Raw genomic sequence first — 18,115 nt, 5'->3', positions numbered from 1 at the left:
GGACATTTTGATGATGTTAATTCTTCCAATCCATGAACAGGGTATATGCTTCCATTTATTTGTGTCTTCCTTAATTTCTTTCTTCAGTGTTGTGTAGTTTTCTGAGTACAAGTCTTTTACTTCCTTGGTAATGTTTATTACTAATAGTTTATTTTTGTTGTTGCTATAATAAATGGGATTTTTTTCCCAATTTCTGATCCTGATATTTCATTGTTGGTGAATAAAAATGTCTTCGATTTCTGAATATTGACTTTGTATCCTGCTGTTTGGAGAATCCAGAAATAAACCCATGCATCCATGGTCAACTGATTTTCAATAAGGATGCTAGGACTATTAAATGGGGAAAAGAATAGTCTTTTCAATAAATGGTGCTTGGATATCCACATGAAAACTAATCATTTTGGAATACTACCTCACATGCTATGCAAAAATTAACTCAAAACGTGTCAAAGACCTAAATACAAGAGCTAAAACTATAAAATTCTTAGAAAGCACATGGAAATCTTTGTGATCCTGGATTAGGAAATAGTCTCTGAGATACAATACCAATATCTAAAGTAACCAAAGAAAATAATAGATAAATTAGTTTCCGTCATAATTTAAAACTGTTATACACCAAAGACACTCTCAAGAAAGTGAAAAGACAATCTAAGAGTGGGAGAAAATACTTGCACATCATAATCTGATGAGGATCTAGTATCCAGAATAGAGAAAGAATTCTTATAATTCAACAATAAAGATAAATAATCCAAATTAAAACCAAATATAGGATTTGAACAGGTATTTTCCCAAAGAAGAAATACAAATGCCAATAAGGACATGAAAAGATGCTGAATATCATTAGATATTAGGGAAATGCAAATCAAAATTACAACAAGATATCACTTAACACCCATTAGCAGGGCTATAATAATAAAGACCAACAGTAACAACTGTTGGTGAAGATGTGGATGAATTAACTCCAGTTGGTGTGGCTCAGCTGGAGCATGATCCAGTAAACCAAAAGGTTACAGATTCAATTCCCAATCAGGACACATGCCTAAGTTGTGGGTCTAGTCCCTGGTTGGACCACATACGAGAAGCAACCGATTGAGGTTTCTCACATCGATGCTTCTCTCCCTTTCCTTCTCTTCTCTAGGCTCAATGAGCATGTCCTCAGGTGAAGATTTAAAAAAAAATAAAAAAGATGTGGATGAACTACAACCCTCATATATTACATGAAAATGTAAAATGGTGTGGCTGCTTTGGAGAACAGTTTGGCAGTTCAAGAGAACTGAAAAATGTCTACACAAAAATTTGAAGATGAATGTGGATAGCAAAAAGTGGAATGTAAAATAGTCAAAAAATGGAAATAACCAGATAGTCCATCAAATGGATAAACAAAATGTACTATATCTATACAATAGAATATTACTTAGCCATAAAATGGAATAAAGTACTGACCTATGCTACAACATGAATGAACCTTTAAAACATTATACTAAGTGAAAGAAGCCACAAAAAGGCCACATATTATATGATTCCCTTTATATGAAGTGTCTAAAATAGGCAAATCCTAAGAGGCAAAAAGTAAATTAGTGACTGCCACTGGCTGCAAGAAGAAGTGAGAGGGGAGTGACTATTAATGGGTCCAATGTTTCTTGTTGGGATGATGAAAGTGTTCTGGAATTAATGGTAAGAGTTGCCCAACACAGAGACATACTAAAAAAAACACTGAATTATGTACTTTAAAGGGGTAAAAATGAATGATATCTAAAATATATATTGAATTTTTGTGATATAAATATATATTTTCCTATATAAATATTGGCCAAACATGTTGCAATGAAATACATATACTATGACGTTTGAGTATTAAAATTCAAGAGGCTTCTGAAAAGTAAAATGGATATCTGCAAGTCCATATTAATATAAGTAAATGACTCAACAGATTAAAAAATGGGAAAGGGATAAATATTGCCTTCAGAAGAATTTCAATTAATGTAGAAGGGCTGAGAGAAATAGAAAATCATCATTAGAAAACTACAATAATAAATTGCTGCAGTCAGGGTTGATGGATGAACACTAAAACTAGTTTGTGAAACAGGTATAGTCTCAAAAACCTACCTTAAAATGTATGGATTACTCTGATGATTTTAACATTTGACCAGAAACTTTTTGATACCTCTATCCGTTCTTTCTAAAGGCCCTAACTAGGGGCACTACTGGCTCACTCTCCCTTCCTTTATCCCTTCTTGACCAAGTAAGAGGTCTCCGGTTCTCCATTCAAATTCAGTGCTGGCCAACATCACTCTCATGCCTCCTCATGGCAGGAGTGGTATCTTTGACTGCTGGGCCCAGCAAATGACACAAGAATTTTAAAACCTAGTGTCAAAGAATATCTACTGAAGATCTGGTTCACTTTCTTGCAATTCTAGTAAAAATTAATGTTAAATCAGAAAAAAGACCGTATAACATCTATTTTCTTCCCTCTTGGTCCAAATCCACATGAGAACACAAGCAGGACTGCACCTGAGATTTCTTGACACTTTATTTTTATAATTTTATCAAGAAGTCGCCATTGATATCTTTAGGCTTACACCTCTAGCACAAACAGTATCTTTGGCCTGAGGAGTGTGCATCTTCATTCCCAGGACAGAAAGTACACATTGCCCAGTGTGTCTCCCACTGCAAGCTGCAGGGTAGAGTTGGGCCCCAACAAAGGTTCCAGGCAGCTCACAGCCCCTTCACACCGGAACAAGCCCAGCTACAATGGGAACAAAAAACAGGGGTCTCCTTACTAACTTGTTTTTCTCTCACATTAATGCATTTTATTTGGAATAGGTTAGTCACACATTATTTCAAAAAAGACAGAAGAAAGTAAAATTTTGATCTTTTAAAATTTCTTATCCCAAGCTGGCTCTATTGTGACATCCCTTCAGCCCTCCCTGCACACATGCACACACACACACTTACCAGTTGCATACTGGGTCTCTCCCACAGCTTCACATCTCTGTCCTTTGAAGCTGTCACCAGCAACTCCGGCAGCACATGGAGGGCTGTGACAGAGCCCAAGTGAACCTCGGAGAGGAAAGATAAGAGTATGGTGGGCCCTCTTTAGTGCAGAAAGTATCAGGATCAGACCTAGAGCCTCTTCCCCTAGCTTTGTGACCTTTCCCTCAAACTCACCTTTCTACACTGCCGTGTCTTTAGCTCTGCGGTTCTTGGCCAGCTATGCATATATGAGTCTTCTTCTGAAGTTTGGGTTCCAGGCATTTGTACTGTTTCCTGCCAGATGTTACCTGTGGTCCATTCTCCTTCAAGGGTACATTTGGCTAGGTTCCAGAGCATCCCATCAGAGCTGGCACACACAAATGAGGATTCTGCCATTTCAAGGGCAAAGTCAGAGCCAGGTCTCAGGCCTTGAAGCATCCACCATCCTCCCCGAAGCCATCTCTGGATTCCGTGGGTCCTCCCACCACCACTCACCAGATTCAGGTTTGGCCTGAGTTACTGATATTAAGGTCCCACTAGGATTCTCTAAGTTCAGAACAAAGTTTAGGTGCTCTTCAAACTCTCCAGATTCCTTTTGCCTCTGTGAAAGGACAGATCATATTGTTTAGCCTACTTGTATCACTTAACCCTCCCAGACAACAGCAACTTTTTCTCTTCTGGAATGGCCAGGACTTTTCCTTTTTAACTCTAACCCAGATATGTAAAGTAAAATGTGCATTCTCCATGAATTTTTACACATGTATTGATCCACAAAATAATTGCCTAGATCAAGATGTAGAACATTTCCATCACCCTGGAAAATTACTTTTGCTTGTTCTTAAACTTCACTTAAGTGAAATCATGTCATGTGCACTCTTTTGTGGTTCGCTTCTTTCGCCCAACAGAACATCTTTGAGATATGTCTGTATTCCTCCAGACATGAATACAGTGGTAAGACAAGAGAGACAAAAATGTAATTGAGAAAACACCTAGATTTACAATTTTCTTTAACACTAGAATCCTTTTTTCTATCAATGAATTCTTAGAGGAAAATCCAATACATAATACTCTTAATTATAACTTCTCCAGCTGAATGAAGAGAAGGGGATTTGGAACCAACTGCCTTGCCCTTTCTTTTATCTTCTGTAATTTCCCCAAGGTTTTAAAATATTGGTCTGGACAAATGTGTACTTTAACACACACCCAAACAGGACTTACTAAGACAGAAAGACATCCAGGGACCATTGACTGCAGGGCAAACACACCATAGTCCTGATGGGTAGACAACATCATAGGAGAGTTTGTATACATCTTCCTGGTTTACAAGAAGGAAAGAGACTTTAGAGGACTTCTAGCCAAAATGGAGGCATAGGCAGATATGATTCACTTCCTCACACAACAAAAAGAAGGACAACAACAAATGTAAAACCAAAAAAAAAAACAACCAGAACTGCCAGAAAATCAAATCCTGTGGAAGTCCAACAACCAAGGAGTTAAAGAAGAAACATCCATCCAGACTAATAGGAGGGGTGGAGACAGGCAGCCAGAGCAGAAAGGACATGTGGCAAAGCATCAGCTGGGGACCAAGTGGTCCCACATTCGTGTGTAGATAAACTGGGGGGAACAACTAGGGAGTGAGACAGACCATGCAATCCAGGGTTCCAGCATAGGGAAATAAACCCTCCAAACCTCTGGCTATAAAAACCTGTGGGGATTGTGGCAACAAGAGAAATGCCCAGATTCACAGGGGAGACCACTGGAGGGACCCACAGGGTCCTAGAATGTACGCAAGCCCACCCAATCAGGAATCAGCACCAGAAAGGCCCAATTTGCTTGTGGGCAGCGGAGGAAATGACAGAAAGTGGGACAAGAGCCAAGCAAGCTGGCAAGTGGCGTTGTCCCCTCTGTGATCCCTCCCCCACAGACAGCACCACAATGCAGCAACAGGGGTTGCCCCACTTGGTGAATACCTAAGGCTCCGCACCTTATAATGTAATAGGTACTCAGAGACAAAGAAATATGGCCCAAATGAAAGAACAGATAAAGCTCCAGAAAAAATACAATTAAGTGATGAAGAGAGAGCCAACCTATCACATGCACAGTTCAAAACACTGGTAATCAGGATGCTCACTGAAATGGTTGAGTACAGATGCAAAATAAAGGAAGAAATGAAGGTTATACAAAGGGAAATAAAGAGAAATATACAGGGAACCAACAGTGAAGGCAAGGAAACCAGGACTGTAATCAACAATTTAGAGCAGAACGAAGAAATAAACATTCAATCACCAGAATGAAGAAACAAGAATTCAAAAAAATGAGGAGAAACTTAGGAACCTCTGGGACAACTTTAAAGATTCCAACATCTGAATCATAGGGGTGCCAGAAGGAGAAGAGGAAGAGCAAGAAATTGAAAACTTATTTGAAAACAAAATGAAGGAAAACTTCCCCACACTAGTGAAGGAAATAGACATACAATTCCAGGAAGCTCAGAGAATCAAATAACTTGGACCCAAGGAGGACACCACCAAGGTACTTCATAATTACATTACCCAAGATTAAAGAGAAGAAGAGAATCTTAAAAGCAGCAAGAGGAAAGGAGTTACCTACAAAGCAGTTCCTATAAGACTATCAGCTGATTTCTCAAAAGAAACCTCACAGGCAAGAAGGGTCTGGAAACAAGTATTCCAAGTCATGAAAGGCAAGGACCTACATCCAAGATTACTCCATTCAGCAAAGCTATCATTTAAAATGGAAGGGCAGATAACGTGCTTCTCACAAGGTCAAGTTAAAGGAGTTCATCATTACCAACCTCTTATTACATGAAATGTTAAAGGGACTTATCTTAGAAATGAAGATCAAAAATTCTGAACAGTAAAATGGCAACAAACTCACAGCTATCAGCAACTGAAACTAAAAACCAAAAACTAACTAAGCAAAAAAGTAGAAGAGGAACAAAATCACAGAAATGGAGATCACATGGAGGGTTATTAGTGGGGAGGGATGGGGAAGAATGGGGGAAAAGGAATAAGAAGCATAAATTGTAGGCACAAAACAGACAGGGGGAGGTTAAGAATAGTGTAGGAAATGGAGAAGCCAAAGAACTTAATATGTATGACCCATGAACATGAACTAAGGGTGGTATTGCTGGTGGAAGGTGGGGTGCAGGGTAGGGGGGAATAAAGGGGAGAAAAAAATGGGATAACTGTAATAGCATAATCAATAAAATATACTAAAAAAAAGAAGGAAAGAGACTGAACCCAAGAACACCTCTCTGTAAGACCTCTCTGTAAGACCCCAAGAACACCTCTCTGTAGTTTTCCATCAGACCCAACCTCAGGGTAACTACTAACCTCCCGTTCCTCTTTGTCCAGCCTGAGAGGAAACTCCATTGTGGATCTTACCAGATTTCAGAGGGACCATCCCCTGGCTTCAACTGCAGTAACTGCAAATCCGCATTGGCCAGGATGAGTGAATGACCATCAGGGGCCCGGCCCACACCTGTCAGGAACCCCAAGTCCTCCTGCAGAACTCGGTTCAGGTGAAGACTGTACCTCAAAAAAGGCACATGGGCAGAGAAAGATCCTACTTTAGTCTACCTCTCTCAGGCCCCTCAGTCCCCCATAAATTCCTCAGGAGGGAAGTAAAAAACAAAATGTATTATTTTACCCACAAATTCTTTCTTCTTCTGATTTTCTTATATCAGTATTCATCATCATCATCCCCTTACTTCCTCAGAATAGGAATCTCTAATGTTCTTGTCTTTTCCTTCCCTCCTGACCTCCAACTGATTAAAAAACACTGTGGATCCTATTTGTAACACACACCTAAATCTGTATCTCTCCTTCTCATCCCCACTGTCCAGATTAGGGTCCACATTATATCTTCCCTGACTATAGCAACAGCTATAAAAGTGGTCTCCCTACCTTTAGTATCTCTCTACTACTACCCATCCTCCTACTGCCACCCAAGTTCTTTTTCTAAAATTCAGATCAATATTCTACTCAAAATTATGAGCACTGTACCCTCTACAGGCCAGCACCTCTTTATCTTTTCAATCTAATTCCCTGCCCCCACCTCCCATTAAGAATCCAAAGACATGGCTATATGTACTCAGAATACACCACGCACTCTCATGCCTTTGTGCCTTTTGTTAATGCTGCTTCCTCTTCCTACAACTCCATTCCCTTCTGTTACTGGTCCAGAAAACTCCTACTCATCCTTTAAGCCCAACCTCCAATAGCAACTCTTTGGAAAACTAAATTTCTCCCTTGCTGGTGTGGCTCAATGAACTGAGTGCCAGCCTGCAAACCAAAGGGCCACTGGTATGATTCCCAGTCAGGGCACATGCCTGGGTTGCCGGGCCAGGTCCCTGGTAGTGGGGTGCGTGGAAGGCAACCACACATTGATGTTTCTCTCCCTCTCTTTCTCCCTCCTTTCCCCTCTGTCTAAAAATAAATAAATAAAATCTTAAAAAAAAAGAAAGAAAATTAAATTTCTCAAATTCTGCAGCCCTAGGAATTTTATATATATATATATATATATATATATATATATATATATATATACACACACACACATATATACATATATATATTTATTGCAGCATTGATCACTCTGAATATTGTTGACAGTTTACTTATATGCACCCTCCTCTACTGTGAGCTTTCTTAATTAACAAATTAAGTTCACCCTGTCTAGCCCAGAGTTTAGCATAAAGTGGGCACTTAATAATTATTATTTAAGTTGAGACAAGGAGCAGAAAACAGTTTCCCAGGGACTTTTTTCTGCCTAATAACTAACATGGTATTGACCTAGTTCAGAAGTATAGGTGCAGTGATTTTAGTAAAATCCTGGGTGTAGGGAGACTACCGTTCCTATCACATATTTAACCCAGTTGCTTCATTTTACCTGCAATTTCTGGGTATTGAACCCTTCTGTAGTTCCACTTGCCACTCGCTGACTTTTTCATTAGCACTGACAACAACCAAGGTGTTCACCGAGGACCAGATTAGAGCACTGATGCAGCCTGGAGCCTGGTATATACAACAAGTTCATTTCAATATTTCTGAGAAACCAGGATTAAGCCACTTTCCTCTCCCATGTATCTATGCAACCACCAACCCAGGTATGTACCATTAAATACATAACTGGGGCAGAATTTGCAGGATCTGAGGTTGCCCCAGCTCACCTGTACTGTGGCCACTGCCTTAGCTTCCTGCCATAAGGTCAGTTCCCCAGCTTGATTCCCAGACACTGCCACAGAACCGTCTGGAGCCCAGGCCACAGCAGTGATGGCTGCAGGACTCCTGGGTGTATTTGTCTCATCTGGAGAAAAGAGAAGTGATATTCATTAGGAGCTGGACCACTGCTGGGATGCAAGAGGGGATACCAGGCTACCCCTGACCTTCTTGGTCCCAGTTACACAACCTTCCTTCATACTTTACCTCCCTCCATATCTCACTCACCTGCTTCCTTAGGTACCTGCCAGAGCCGTATGGAGTCATCCTCTGAGATGGTCAGCAAGAGGCCTGAGGCCTCTGAAACAGCAGCTGCATTGATTGGGCCACTGTGTCCCAGGAGAGTATGTGTTTGAAACACCTAGGAAGAAAGAATGGAGAAGGGACCACAGGGGGTTGAAGCACAGGTTATCCCGCTATACCTTTTCCACCTCTGCCACCCCAGTCCTTTCAGGAAACTCACCAAGAGTGGATGCCACAACCGTGTGGCCCCATCCAGTCCAACAGTCAGCACCAGAAGCTCTGACCCAGGCTGGCCCGCTGATAAGACACAGAGAATAAGCGAGAAGGGGAGAAGCAGGATCAAAGGGAAGGGGCAACGGGGAAGGGAGGTAGCTGACTCTTATCACCTGCACGGGGCTCCAGGGCAGCTGCACAGTGGCTGATGGCTCCTGAGTGAGCAGGGATGCTGGTCAGCTCCACGCCCTGATGGTCCCATACTTTCAAGGTTCCATCCCGGCCCACAGACACCACGTGTTCCTCCTGCCCCAGAGCAGAGTCACACTAAGCAAGACATGGGAATTATGGCTCCTACCACAGAGGTGTGGGCTGAGCATTAGGGGCTTAAATGATGTTAAAGATTAAGGAGAACTAAAGACATAGAGCCAGGGGGCTCAGGGCTGCAATCCTCCCACTAGGTCACAAATCTAAGATGCTGTTTTCATGCTTGCCCTCCCCTCACACCAACCATCAGACTCAACACCCCAACCTTGCTCTAATCCAGGCCCAAGCACCTTAATCTTGATGTTTCTTTGCCTTTGGGATTCGATACCCAATGCATCCAGTCTCCCAGAGCACCCTTTCCTGAGACCCCCAGTGAGCTCTGTATTGCCTTCTCACCACAGCCACTATGGCGCTCACAGCACTCTGATGACCCAGAAACTGACCACGCTGCTGTCCCAACACTGGGTCCCATAGCCCCACAGAGCCATCACTGGAGCAGGAGACCTGTGGAGTCAGAGGTCAGAGAAGTGGGATTATCAGCATCCCTCCAGCATTTTTGTCTGCTTATAATAGAAGGCAACACATCTTGTGACTAAGAACATGGGCTGTCAGGGGTTCAAATCCTAGCTCCACCATTCCTTTCCCTGTGACCTGGGGCAAGTTCATCTCTCTCAGCTTTAGGTTTCTCATCTATTCAACTGGGATAATGACAATGCACCTATCTGACATGGTTGCTGTGGGGCTGATGCCACTATAGATAAATGATCTAGCACAGCTGCCTGGAATACAATGAGCAATGAATAAATAGTAGCTATTGTCCTTGTTATTAATATAATATGAGTCAACAAACCCAGACAAAGGCTGAAATGTCTGCAATGTCAAGGAAAAATTTGGCTGCCTAGAAGACAGGGAGAGGACAAACTCTGGCAAGTCTATTCAACTTCCTCTCACTCCTTCCTCATTTCTTTTAAAGAACAACATGGGGATTCTCCTTTGGACAATTAGGTTTCATCAACCTCAAGTGCATAATGTGAGATTCATTTTTTGCCTTCAAACAAAGAAATAACAGTAGTGCCCTTTACTGCAGGGATGGGGCATCCTAAGCCCTTGGGAGACAGTTTTGTGTTCTTGTCAAGAGCATGAGCTTTCTTATCAAAAAGTTTACTGGCTCAGCTTAATCACTTACATGGCCTTGGAAATGGTCTTTAATCTATCTGAGTTGAATGTCCTTGTAGGTGAAGCACAGTTAAGAGCAATATCTACTTTTCAGGGCATTTTAAAGATTAAATGACACAACATATGTAAAGAGACAATGCCTGGCACACAATAACTGCTAGCTCTTACCATTAATGTTAGTTATTACCATTATAAATGGGTTAGAAAAGGATGGAAGGTCAGATGGAAGGTGCTGTCCTCCCCCAGGAACCCGCCTGAGCTTTGCATCACTCCTCCTCTTCACTCACCAATAGGTTGTCTTTGGTCCAGGCACAACCTGTGACCCAGTCATGGTGACAGGCAGGGAAGGAGCAAATCAGAACAGGGCCTGTGGGTGTCCTCACATCCCAGCAGAGGAGACTCTGGATAGTTCCCAAAAGATAGAGGAGTCAGGACCATGGGAGGGAGGCAAGAACACCAAGGTCATTACAGACAGAAAGTTTCAAGGAAAGAGGGAGTACCAAGGAAGGGAGGGTGGGCAAATCAAAAGGCCCAGAAAAGCAAAAGGAATTGGGCTGTTGAGGAATCCAGGAACCAGAGGGGCTGGATACCCAGAGAGAGCAGGGCCTGGGAGTTGCATCCTTCTGCAGCTTACCCGATCCCTGCCCCCAGTGGCCAGGCTGCCTCCATCAGTACTGAAGCTACAGCAGTTTACAGGGCCCGTATGTCCCTGGAGTTCAGTGCCACAGGGAAAATCTTCTGCCTTTTGTGGCAGTGTCAGCAACTGCCTTGGCCACAGCCGTACTGTGAAATCCTCTGCATTGAAAATAAGGAAAAAGCAAAATTCCCTGAGAGAGGAAGCAAGATAGGCCTTGAGGCCAAAGACAAAAGCAATCATGGAGGCTGAGGACTGAGGATATGTCTACAGGCACAGCTCCAGGGGAGGGTAGCAATGAGTCACAGGCTGTACAGAGGCTCTGGACAAGTGTCAGTCATCATTTGAGTCACAGGACAGGATGGCAGGCACTCCCAGCACTGGCTCTGCAGCTGTCCCTCCCCAACTCCCTACCGCATCTCCAGACCCTCCTCTGCCCAAGCTTCCTGCCTAGAGACGACTGAGGCCACTCTGCATTTTCACTTCCATACTTCTCTCACATCTTGAGGGAAACCCATCCCTTAACACAGAAAAGTCTCCCACTGAGAAGAAACTCAAAGGACTATAAAAATTACAAAGAGGTCCCAGAATCAGGGCTAGGGAACAAGAAGAAACAGTCTAGACTGATTGCACAAGATAAATGCATTTAAAAGGACTTTGACAGTTGTAAAAAAATTTTTGAGTGTATTTTCAATGATTCACAGCCCTACCCACCGCCCAGCAGTACCTGAAGCAGAAGCCAAGAGTTCCTGGGAGGTAGCCAGTCCCAGCACAGGCTTCTGGTATCTGGACAGGAGCCAGAGGGACTGAAGGGAGCTTTCCTTGAGTGCCCAGCCCTGCAGGGACCCATCTTCGGCACCACTCACCAACACCTTAGGGCTTAGCCAGGCCAGTACAGACACTGCCACATCTAGTGCTTGACACTGAGCCCCCTGAGAGCCTAGAGAATGAGAGAAAACAAGAGAGAGACAGATACTTGGAAAGGGGGGGCCTCTTTCCAAAGGCTCAAACACCCCATCCTTTCTCCCTTTGTACCTGAAGATATTTTGTAGACCTTGATGCCATCAGCTCGGTAACCAACAGCCACATGATCACCATCTGGGCTGAGAGCCACGGAGAGGGCAGGAGAGAGAGAAAGGGAACCTAGGCACCCCCTGGGCCGACCCAGAGACCCGGACCACACCTGAACCTGAGGGACAATAAAAGGGACTAAAGATACCCCACTTCTACCCAAGTTACAGCCACCCTGTTAAAGTCCTCCCTCCAGACACTCTTCTGAGAGATGTCTGTGTGCACACCCACACCCTTCTTCCTGAAGCTCACACCAGCCAACTATCTCCACAGTCCCCTCAACAAAGGCCCACCCCCACCCAAATATTCCCTGTCTTTGCTACTCCCTCGCCATAACCCACCACCAGCCCCCCTGTAACCTGACCTTGCCATCCTCTCCGGCAGTCAGTAACTGGCACCCGGCATGCAGAAAAAGGGCAGAAGCCACGAAGCCATGGTGGGCAGGGAAGGCAGCGAGCCGTGCCCCCTCCTGCCAAGCCCACAGCTCCACCATCCTGTCCAGCCGGCCCACAGCCACAACCCGCCCAGGCACATTGAAAGCCAAGGTACGGACAGCAGCTCCGGGAGCTCCCAGTTCCTACCCGGGGAAGTAGAAATGGAAATGTCAGGGCCTGCTCTCAACACATCCCACAGTGACACAGAACATGGATGTCCATCAGTCCCCATCTTCCACTGCCACCCTTTCATGCGCCTCCCTCAGGACCTCTTACCTTGATGACTTCGAGTCCATCCACATGGAAGAAGTTGACGCTGCCAGCCCAGCTACCTATGGCTATTACCTGCCCCTCTGGGTGAAATGCAACACAATTCATGGGCTTAGAAGAGGTGTGCTGGAAGGCCAGCTGCCCTCGGACTGTGTCCCACAGCTGGAAGAGAGAAGAGGAGGAATCAGGTGCTGAAGACAGGTGCCTGGGCTCCTCAGTCCCCCGCCCCCAGTAGGTAAGGTTTCCCCAGGCCTAGCAGTCAGCAGCCTATGCCACATTGACAGAACCTTCCAGGCCGACTCTGCGCTTGATGACAACTATGACTTCCACAGTCATTACCTTCAGGCATCCCCCTAGGCACACAGTGGCCAGCAGTCGGTGGTCTGGGCTCAGGCAGCAGCCAGTGATTTGGTACTGGTGAGCCTTGGTCTGGAGCACCCTATCCCAGAGACACAGAGTTAGGCCCCAGGCCCTCTGGCCACAGGCTTCCCCGCATTCCCCTCTCCCTGGGCTTCCCACAAACAGGACATGGAAGGCCCCTTACCGACAACCATGCTGCAGGTCCCAGAGCTCGAGGAGCCCATCAAAGGCAGCAAGGAAGAGGGCAGTGTCCGAAAGGAATGAACAAGAAGAGACCCCATCACAGCCACTCACCAAAGACTTCTCCTCCTGTGAGAGTAAGTGGGGCAGCATGCTCAAAACATTCCCTTGACCTCCCCATGTCCAGCCACTCCTAGCCCCAACCCAATGGGAGGCCATGGCAAGAAGGGCTGGAATCCCTGGCTCTCTGCATCTCTACGTAAGTCTCAAGGTGTGGCTCTCTGGCCCCACATTAGGAACATCTGTTAAAAGTCCAAAGCTTTGGGTCCCTCTCCAGACCTAGGCCAAGCTGTGATCTAAGAAGGGGCTTGGGATCCCAGTGGGGCCATACCTTGTCCTCCACTCCAAATGCACCCACCTTTCCAGCTTTTAAGTACCCTCTGCTGCAATCGTTCCCAGCAATTTACAGGAAACCTTCTCCCCCCATGTCTTTGCTCAGGCTCCTCCTCACTCAAACTAGAAGGCCCTTCTCTGTCCTATCTCCTATGGTCACTGTGCATCTCAGCTCGAATCTATGAGACACGGCTATGTTTTGGTTCCATTTTATCTGCTATGTCTCTTCTTACAACAAAACTAACCACTTGGCAGGCAAAGACAATGTCTTAAGCCCCAAGTTCCCTACAATGCTTAAAAACAGTGCTTTGAATGAAAGGTATGTGGCAAATATTTGCTGTGTGATTGATTTTTGGCCAAGTCCTTTTGATCTGATGTGAGGGAAGTAAAGTGGCTGAATCAAACACAGTGACAGCAGGGGGGGCTTGGCCTGTCTAGGGCCTCAGGGCAGGCTGTAAGGCTTTTCTGAAGCTAAACTGCCCCACCTTGAGTGTCATACCTGCCAGGTTCTCAGGTCCAGCAGGTAAACTGTTCCATTGGCAGTGCCCACAGCAGCTCTTTGCCCACTGGGGGAGAAGGCCACAGCTGTGGGGGATGAGGAAACTGCCAGGGACAGGCTGGAGCTAGAGACAGAGCAGGAAGAAAGGGAGGAAATGAGGAATGAGGGAAAGGAAGCAAACAAGAACTAATTTCTGCATTTCTATGCCTGAATCCTCCTCTCCACGATCTGATCTCTCCTTTATTCACCAGTTTCAGAAAGGGCTGCAGCTTGCTCTTTGATGAGCTTACCACAGTCTGGAATTAAGGATTTTACCTTTGTTGGCCCCCCATGGTGTGGGGTTTATTTAGCCATCGTAGCATGCGCTGGAGGTGCCACCGCTGGGACAGCTGGGGTGCCTGGTGGCAAAGAGGTGAGTCTGGAGGTTGGTTGGCTGCCTGCTGGGGCAGGAGCATGGGGTACAGACCCAGAATGGGAGCCTGTTGCTTCAGGAAAGTATGAAATACAGCAATGTCAGCCTCAGGAAGCTTTTGTTCCTCTTCAGGGACTGAGGAAGCTAGGAAGAGATGCAGAGGGTCAATGGGAAGCCAGCCTGGACCCCCATGACCCTCAACACCAAATACAACTACATGTGTATCTGAAATGGTAAGTCTCCCAAGTGTGGCCCTCTGGGGCATCAGGAACATCTATTAAAAGTTCAAATCTCTGGTCCCCACTCCATCCCTTAGGTAACCAGAATCTATGGACCCAGAGCTCTTCAATTTGAACAAGTTTCCCAGGTAATTTTAAGCCCATGAAATAAAGTTTGAGAACCTCTCATCTAAGATATTTAGGCAAAAGATCTCCTGGGACTCAATTGCTGATCTTCTTGGCATTTCCCACTTGGAATAGAAATTGGATTGTTCTTTCCATTACACTCCCCTCTGAGCAGGCTCCCCACAGACACACCCAGGGACTCCATATCTCAAAGAAGATACCACAGAGTAGCTCATCTCACCATAGAGGGCATGGGCTTCCAGAAGCTGAGAGATCAGACCCAGTTCCAGGTGTGCAGCCACCACGTGGAGACTGGTGAGAAACTTTGCAAGAAGGCCATGGTTCCCACTCTGGAGCTGAGAGGGTCAGAGTGGATTCATTAGGGATGTGAAGAGGCTGGTGAGGAGGGTCAATCTAGTCTTAGCCCAGCCTGTACAGCTGGAACCTAGATCTAGGAGCTGGGACAAAGGATCTGAAAGAGGAGGGCAAGAAAACCAAAAGCAGAAAAGTAGAGGGAGCTTGAGGGGGATAATGGCAATGGTGATAGAGGTCATCTAGGGAGAGAGGGGTCTCTGAACAGTCAAAGTAGTTGCTTGGGAGAAGGTGCCTATGGGATGTGAGGACTAACCAGGTGATAAGGCAGGTCTTCCAGAGCCTCGGGAGGGCAACTTCGGAAGGTGCCCGAGGCATCAGGGTCACAGGTCTTCCAGAGCTGAGCTGGAGGTATGGGTCAGAGGAACAAACATTGAGGCGATTTTAGCTCTGACACATTTCCAAAGATTACATCCTTCAGGCTGTAGCAAGCCATCCACCCACTCAGGTGGTAGGCTAGGAGGCCAGCAGATAGATAGGGAGCACCGGTGGGTGGTCCTGGCCTTCGGGCTCAGGGCCCACACTCAGTGCCCTGGGCTAATCTGGGCTGTAGTTACCTGCTATGAGGACATGCGCTGTGCGCTCCAGCTCCAGCCTCCTCCCATACCGACATTTAACTGCTGTCCTTAGGGGTCCATCAGGGAGGCAGAGCCGGGCACCAGGCCGCTCCAGGGGGCCCTCCCCTAGCAAACTGTCCTCATGTGAGGGAGAGAAGGAAGGAGAACAGAGGGAGGAGGCCCATCAGTGAGGATCTTGACACAGCTGTGGGCTCCCATTCCCATCTTACACTGTGGTAAGTTGAGTGGGAGCCATCCAGGGTCTGGGAAATAGGTGTCAGTGGCTACACAGAGGGAAGGGTGAGGTGAAGAAAAGATCACATGAGGCTCTGGCTCAAAGATGGGAAGACACAGGAGGTCAGCTGGAGTCATCTGTACCTGCGCAGACTCTGGACGAGGTAGGCAAACGGGCCCATGGGGTAGGGGTACCCACTGTGACCAGCAGCCACTGCTTCTTCCCAGGTCTTGGTCCCTCTGGGAAGAGACTGCCATGCACTCAGCACTCCATGCAGCTGATCCACAGTAAGACCTGAAAATGCAAGCTCTCTGAGGCTCTTACCAAACCACACAGTATACCCCCATCCCCAGGACACCTAGTCCCTCCTTGTACTGCTCACAAAGACCCCCAGTGAACCAAGGTCATCCAACCACTGAGCCTGTAGCCTCCCAATTCTCCCTAAGCGCTGACCACTGCGTGTGACCTCAAGGGTGGCCAAGGCTTGGGGAAGGACATCAGGGCCATGCTCTTGCTCCAAGGTGCCCAGGATGTGCTGCAGCAGCAAGGGGACAGTGGCAGGCAGAGTCCGAAGTCTCTCAGACACCTGAGAGAGGAGAGAGACAGGCTGCAGTCAGTGCAGGGCGAGGGAGAGGCAGCTTTGGTTGTAGGGAGGGGAGGGGGCAGCAGAAGAAACCATGGGAAAGGATGAAAAGAAAGTAGGGGAGGGGAGAACAGGTGGGAGAAGAGAAAAGCAGGGCTGGGAATGACGTGAGGATGGGGAATAAGTGAACACAGATGTCAAAAGATAATGGTGGGAGAAGGCGAAAGATGGGAATGAAAGAAGCTAAATGGAGATGGGATGTAGGATTAGGACTCAGAAGATGAGGAGTGGGGGTTTACATCCTCAACCAACCTGCTCATAGAGTGTGAAGAGCCGCAGGTGATCAGTGACCAAGCGCAGGTAGAGCGGCAGGGCTGACCCCCGCTTCACCAACAGCAGCTGCATCTGATGAGACTCAGAGGACTCAACATGGGTACCAGAGAGCCTGCCCACATCCAGCCCACAACCCCCTGCTTTCCAGTCCAGAACAAAGCCCATTGTAAGGCAGCTCCTCCTCTGAGAACCTTCAGCAGTGGCAAGATCCACGGCGTCACCTAGGGCACAGCCTCCCCTTCCCTATGCTGCTCTGCCCAGCTGGCCTCTTGTGGAATCCAATGTGGCTCAGTCCACCCCATCCAATAACCACGGCTTCACTCCTCCCCTCACCCAGGTGAGCCCTAGAGAGCCCATTAACCAGGGTAAAAGGCTGGGAAATCAGTTATCTTAACAACTTCCCCCTGGCACAGAGTTCCTGAGAAAACAAGAAGCAGCCAATCTGTGTGGGGCAGCTGGCTGCCTCAGCACCCTGGTCCTCACAGCTCCCAGACCCACCCCACACACCCACCAGCCCTGGCCTCAATCCAACCTGGTTGTTAAAAGGCGACTCTTCCAGGCGCTTCCCATACAGAGCAAGCTCCTCTCTCACCAACCGGGCCCGGGCAGATGGTTCCAGAGGCCCCAAGGCCACCACATGGGCACCTTGGTTCTGCTCAAGGGTCTCCCCCAGGCTTGCATCACTAGACACACTCAGCACCAGGTGTACCCCCTGTGATATTTGGACAAAAGATTATGGAAGTAGAAGGAAAAGGAGAGCAAGGTTAGGGAGGCCCCTTTCTTCCGTGCTGCATCCCACTCCCACCTCCTTCTCACACTCACCTGGGGGAGGGTCTTTGGGATCCAGTCTGAGATCAGCTGCCCATGCTGGCCCACCAACTTGTCAGCCCCATCGATGATCAGCACCAGGGTCTGGCCAGACTGCAGGGACTGGGCAGCCTTGGGCAGCAGCCTCTGCTGCAGCTCCCACACCAATCCCCTGTATGTGGAGCGGAAGGACCAAGGTCAGCCAGAGAGGGAGATGCAGGGATGGCATCATGCAGTATCAGCAAGGGAGGGCTAATGGGGAAGATACACACCGGTAGGTATTGGGAAGGGCACCTGGCTCTTGCACTTGGCTATGTAGATAGACACAGAGGCGTCTAAGTAGAGCAAGGGCCAGACCCTGGTCAGGGCGGGCTCCTGAGAAGTGGAAGAAGACTAAAGGGGCTACCTTGGCCCCACTGGGAACCTGCAAAGCTGACACAAGGGATGCCTGTATGGGAAAGAAAGAGAAAACAGGGTCACATTTTACATACACAAACTCCCTGGTCCCACATCCTCAACCCT

At 46.8% G+C, this 18,115-nt stretch overlaps 1 protein-coding gene across 4 annotated transcripts in view; it reads right to left on the bottom strand.

Moving 5' to 3' along the window:
• Window positions 1–2,508: 2,508 nt before the first annotated feature.
• The window catches only part of TEP1 (telomerase associated protein 1), a 38,455-nt gene continuing 22,848 nt past the window's right edge, over window positions 2,509–18,115 (bottom strand). For 2 of the 4 annotated variants that reach the window (XM_036031062.1, XM_036031064.1), the window contains exons 25-55: window positions 17,866–18,041; window positions 17,609–17,765; window positions 17,319–17,498; window positions 16,766–16,858; window positions 16,324–16,456; window positions 16,014–16,164; window positions 15,636–15,769; window positions 15,335–15,423; window positions 14,948–15,062; window positions 14,266–14,506; window positions 13,951–14,074; window positions 13,063–13,187; window positions 12,858–12,957; window positions 12,525–12,680; window positions 12,179–12,391; window positions 11,779–11,932; window positions 11,471–11,683; window positions 10,744–10,904; window positions 10,397–10,510; window positions 9,330–9,437; window positions 8,840–8,972; window positions 8,674–8,750; window positions 8,439–8,571; window positions 8,162–8,298; window positions 7,882–8,006; window positions 6,375–6,524; window positions 4,192–4,288; window positions 3,469–3,574; window positions 3,169–3,362; window positions 2,956–3,060; window positions 2,509–2,746 (exon numbers count right to left, since the gene is read on the bottom strand). In XM_036031062.1, the coding sequence (XP_035886955.1) occupies window positions 2,624–2,746; window positions 2,956–3,060; window positions 3,169–3,362; window positions 3,469–3,574; window positions 4,192–4,288; window positions 6,375–6,524; window positions 7,882–8,006; window positions 8,162–8,298; window positions 8,439–8,571; window positions 8,674–8,750; window positions 8,840–8,972; window positions 9,330–9,437; window positions 10,397–10,510; window positions 10,744–10,904; window positions 11,471–11,683; window positions 11,779–11,932; window positions 12,179–12,391; window positions 12,525–12,680; window positions 12,858–12,957; window positions 13,063–13,187; window positions 13,951–14,074; window positions 14,266–14,506; window positions 14,948–15,062; window positions 15,335–15,423; window positions 15,636–15,769; window positions 16,014–16,164; window positions 16,324–16,456; window positions 16,766–16,858; window positions 17,319–17,498; window positions 17,609–17,765; window positions 17,866–18,041 (4,317 nt within the window). In that variant the 3' untranslated portion in view covers window positions 2,509–2,623. Of the gene's footprint in view, window positions 2,747–2,955; window positions 3,061–3,168; window positions 3,363–3,468; window positions 3,575–4,191; window positions 4,289–6,374; window positions 6,525–7,881; window positions 8,007–8,161; window positions 8,299–8,438; window positions 8,572–8,673; window positions 8,751–8,839; window positions 8,973–9,329; window positions 9,438–10,396; window positions 10,511–10,743; window positions 10,905–11,470; window positions 11,684–11,778; window positions 11,933–12,178; window positions 12,392–12,524; window positions 12,681–12,857; window positions 12,958–13,062; window positions 13,188–13,950; window positions 14,075–14,265; window positions 14,507–14,947; window positions 15,063–15,334; window positions 15,424–15,635; window positions 15,770–16,013; window positions 16,165–16,323; window positions 16,457–16,765; window positions 16,859–17,318; window positions 17,499–17,608; window positions 17,766–17,865; window positions 18,042–18,115 lie in introns of those variants that run through there. The other 2 variants (XM_028504225.2, XR_004904336.1) reach the window with 2 other exon arrangements.

Source organism: Phyllostomus discolor, chromosome 1 (assembly GCF_004126475.2).
Source record: "Phyllostomus discolor isolate MPI-MPIP mPhyDis1 chromosome 1, mPhyDis1.pri.v3, whole genome shotgun sequence".
NCBI lineage: Eukaryota > Metazoa > Chordata > Mammalia > Chiroptera > Phyllostomidae > Phyllostomus > Phyllostomus discolor.
The sequence above is the reverse complement of the archived record's forward strand: the minus strand, read 5'-3'. Positions and strand labels throughout refer to the sequence as shown.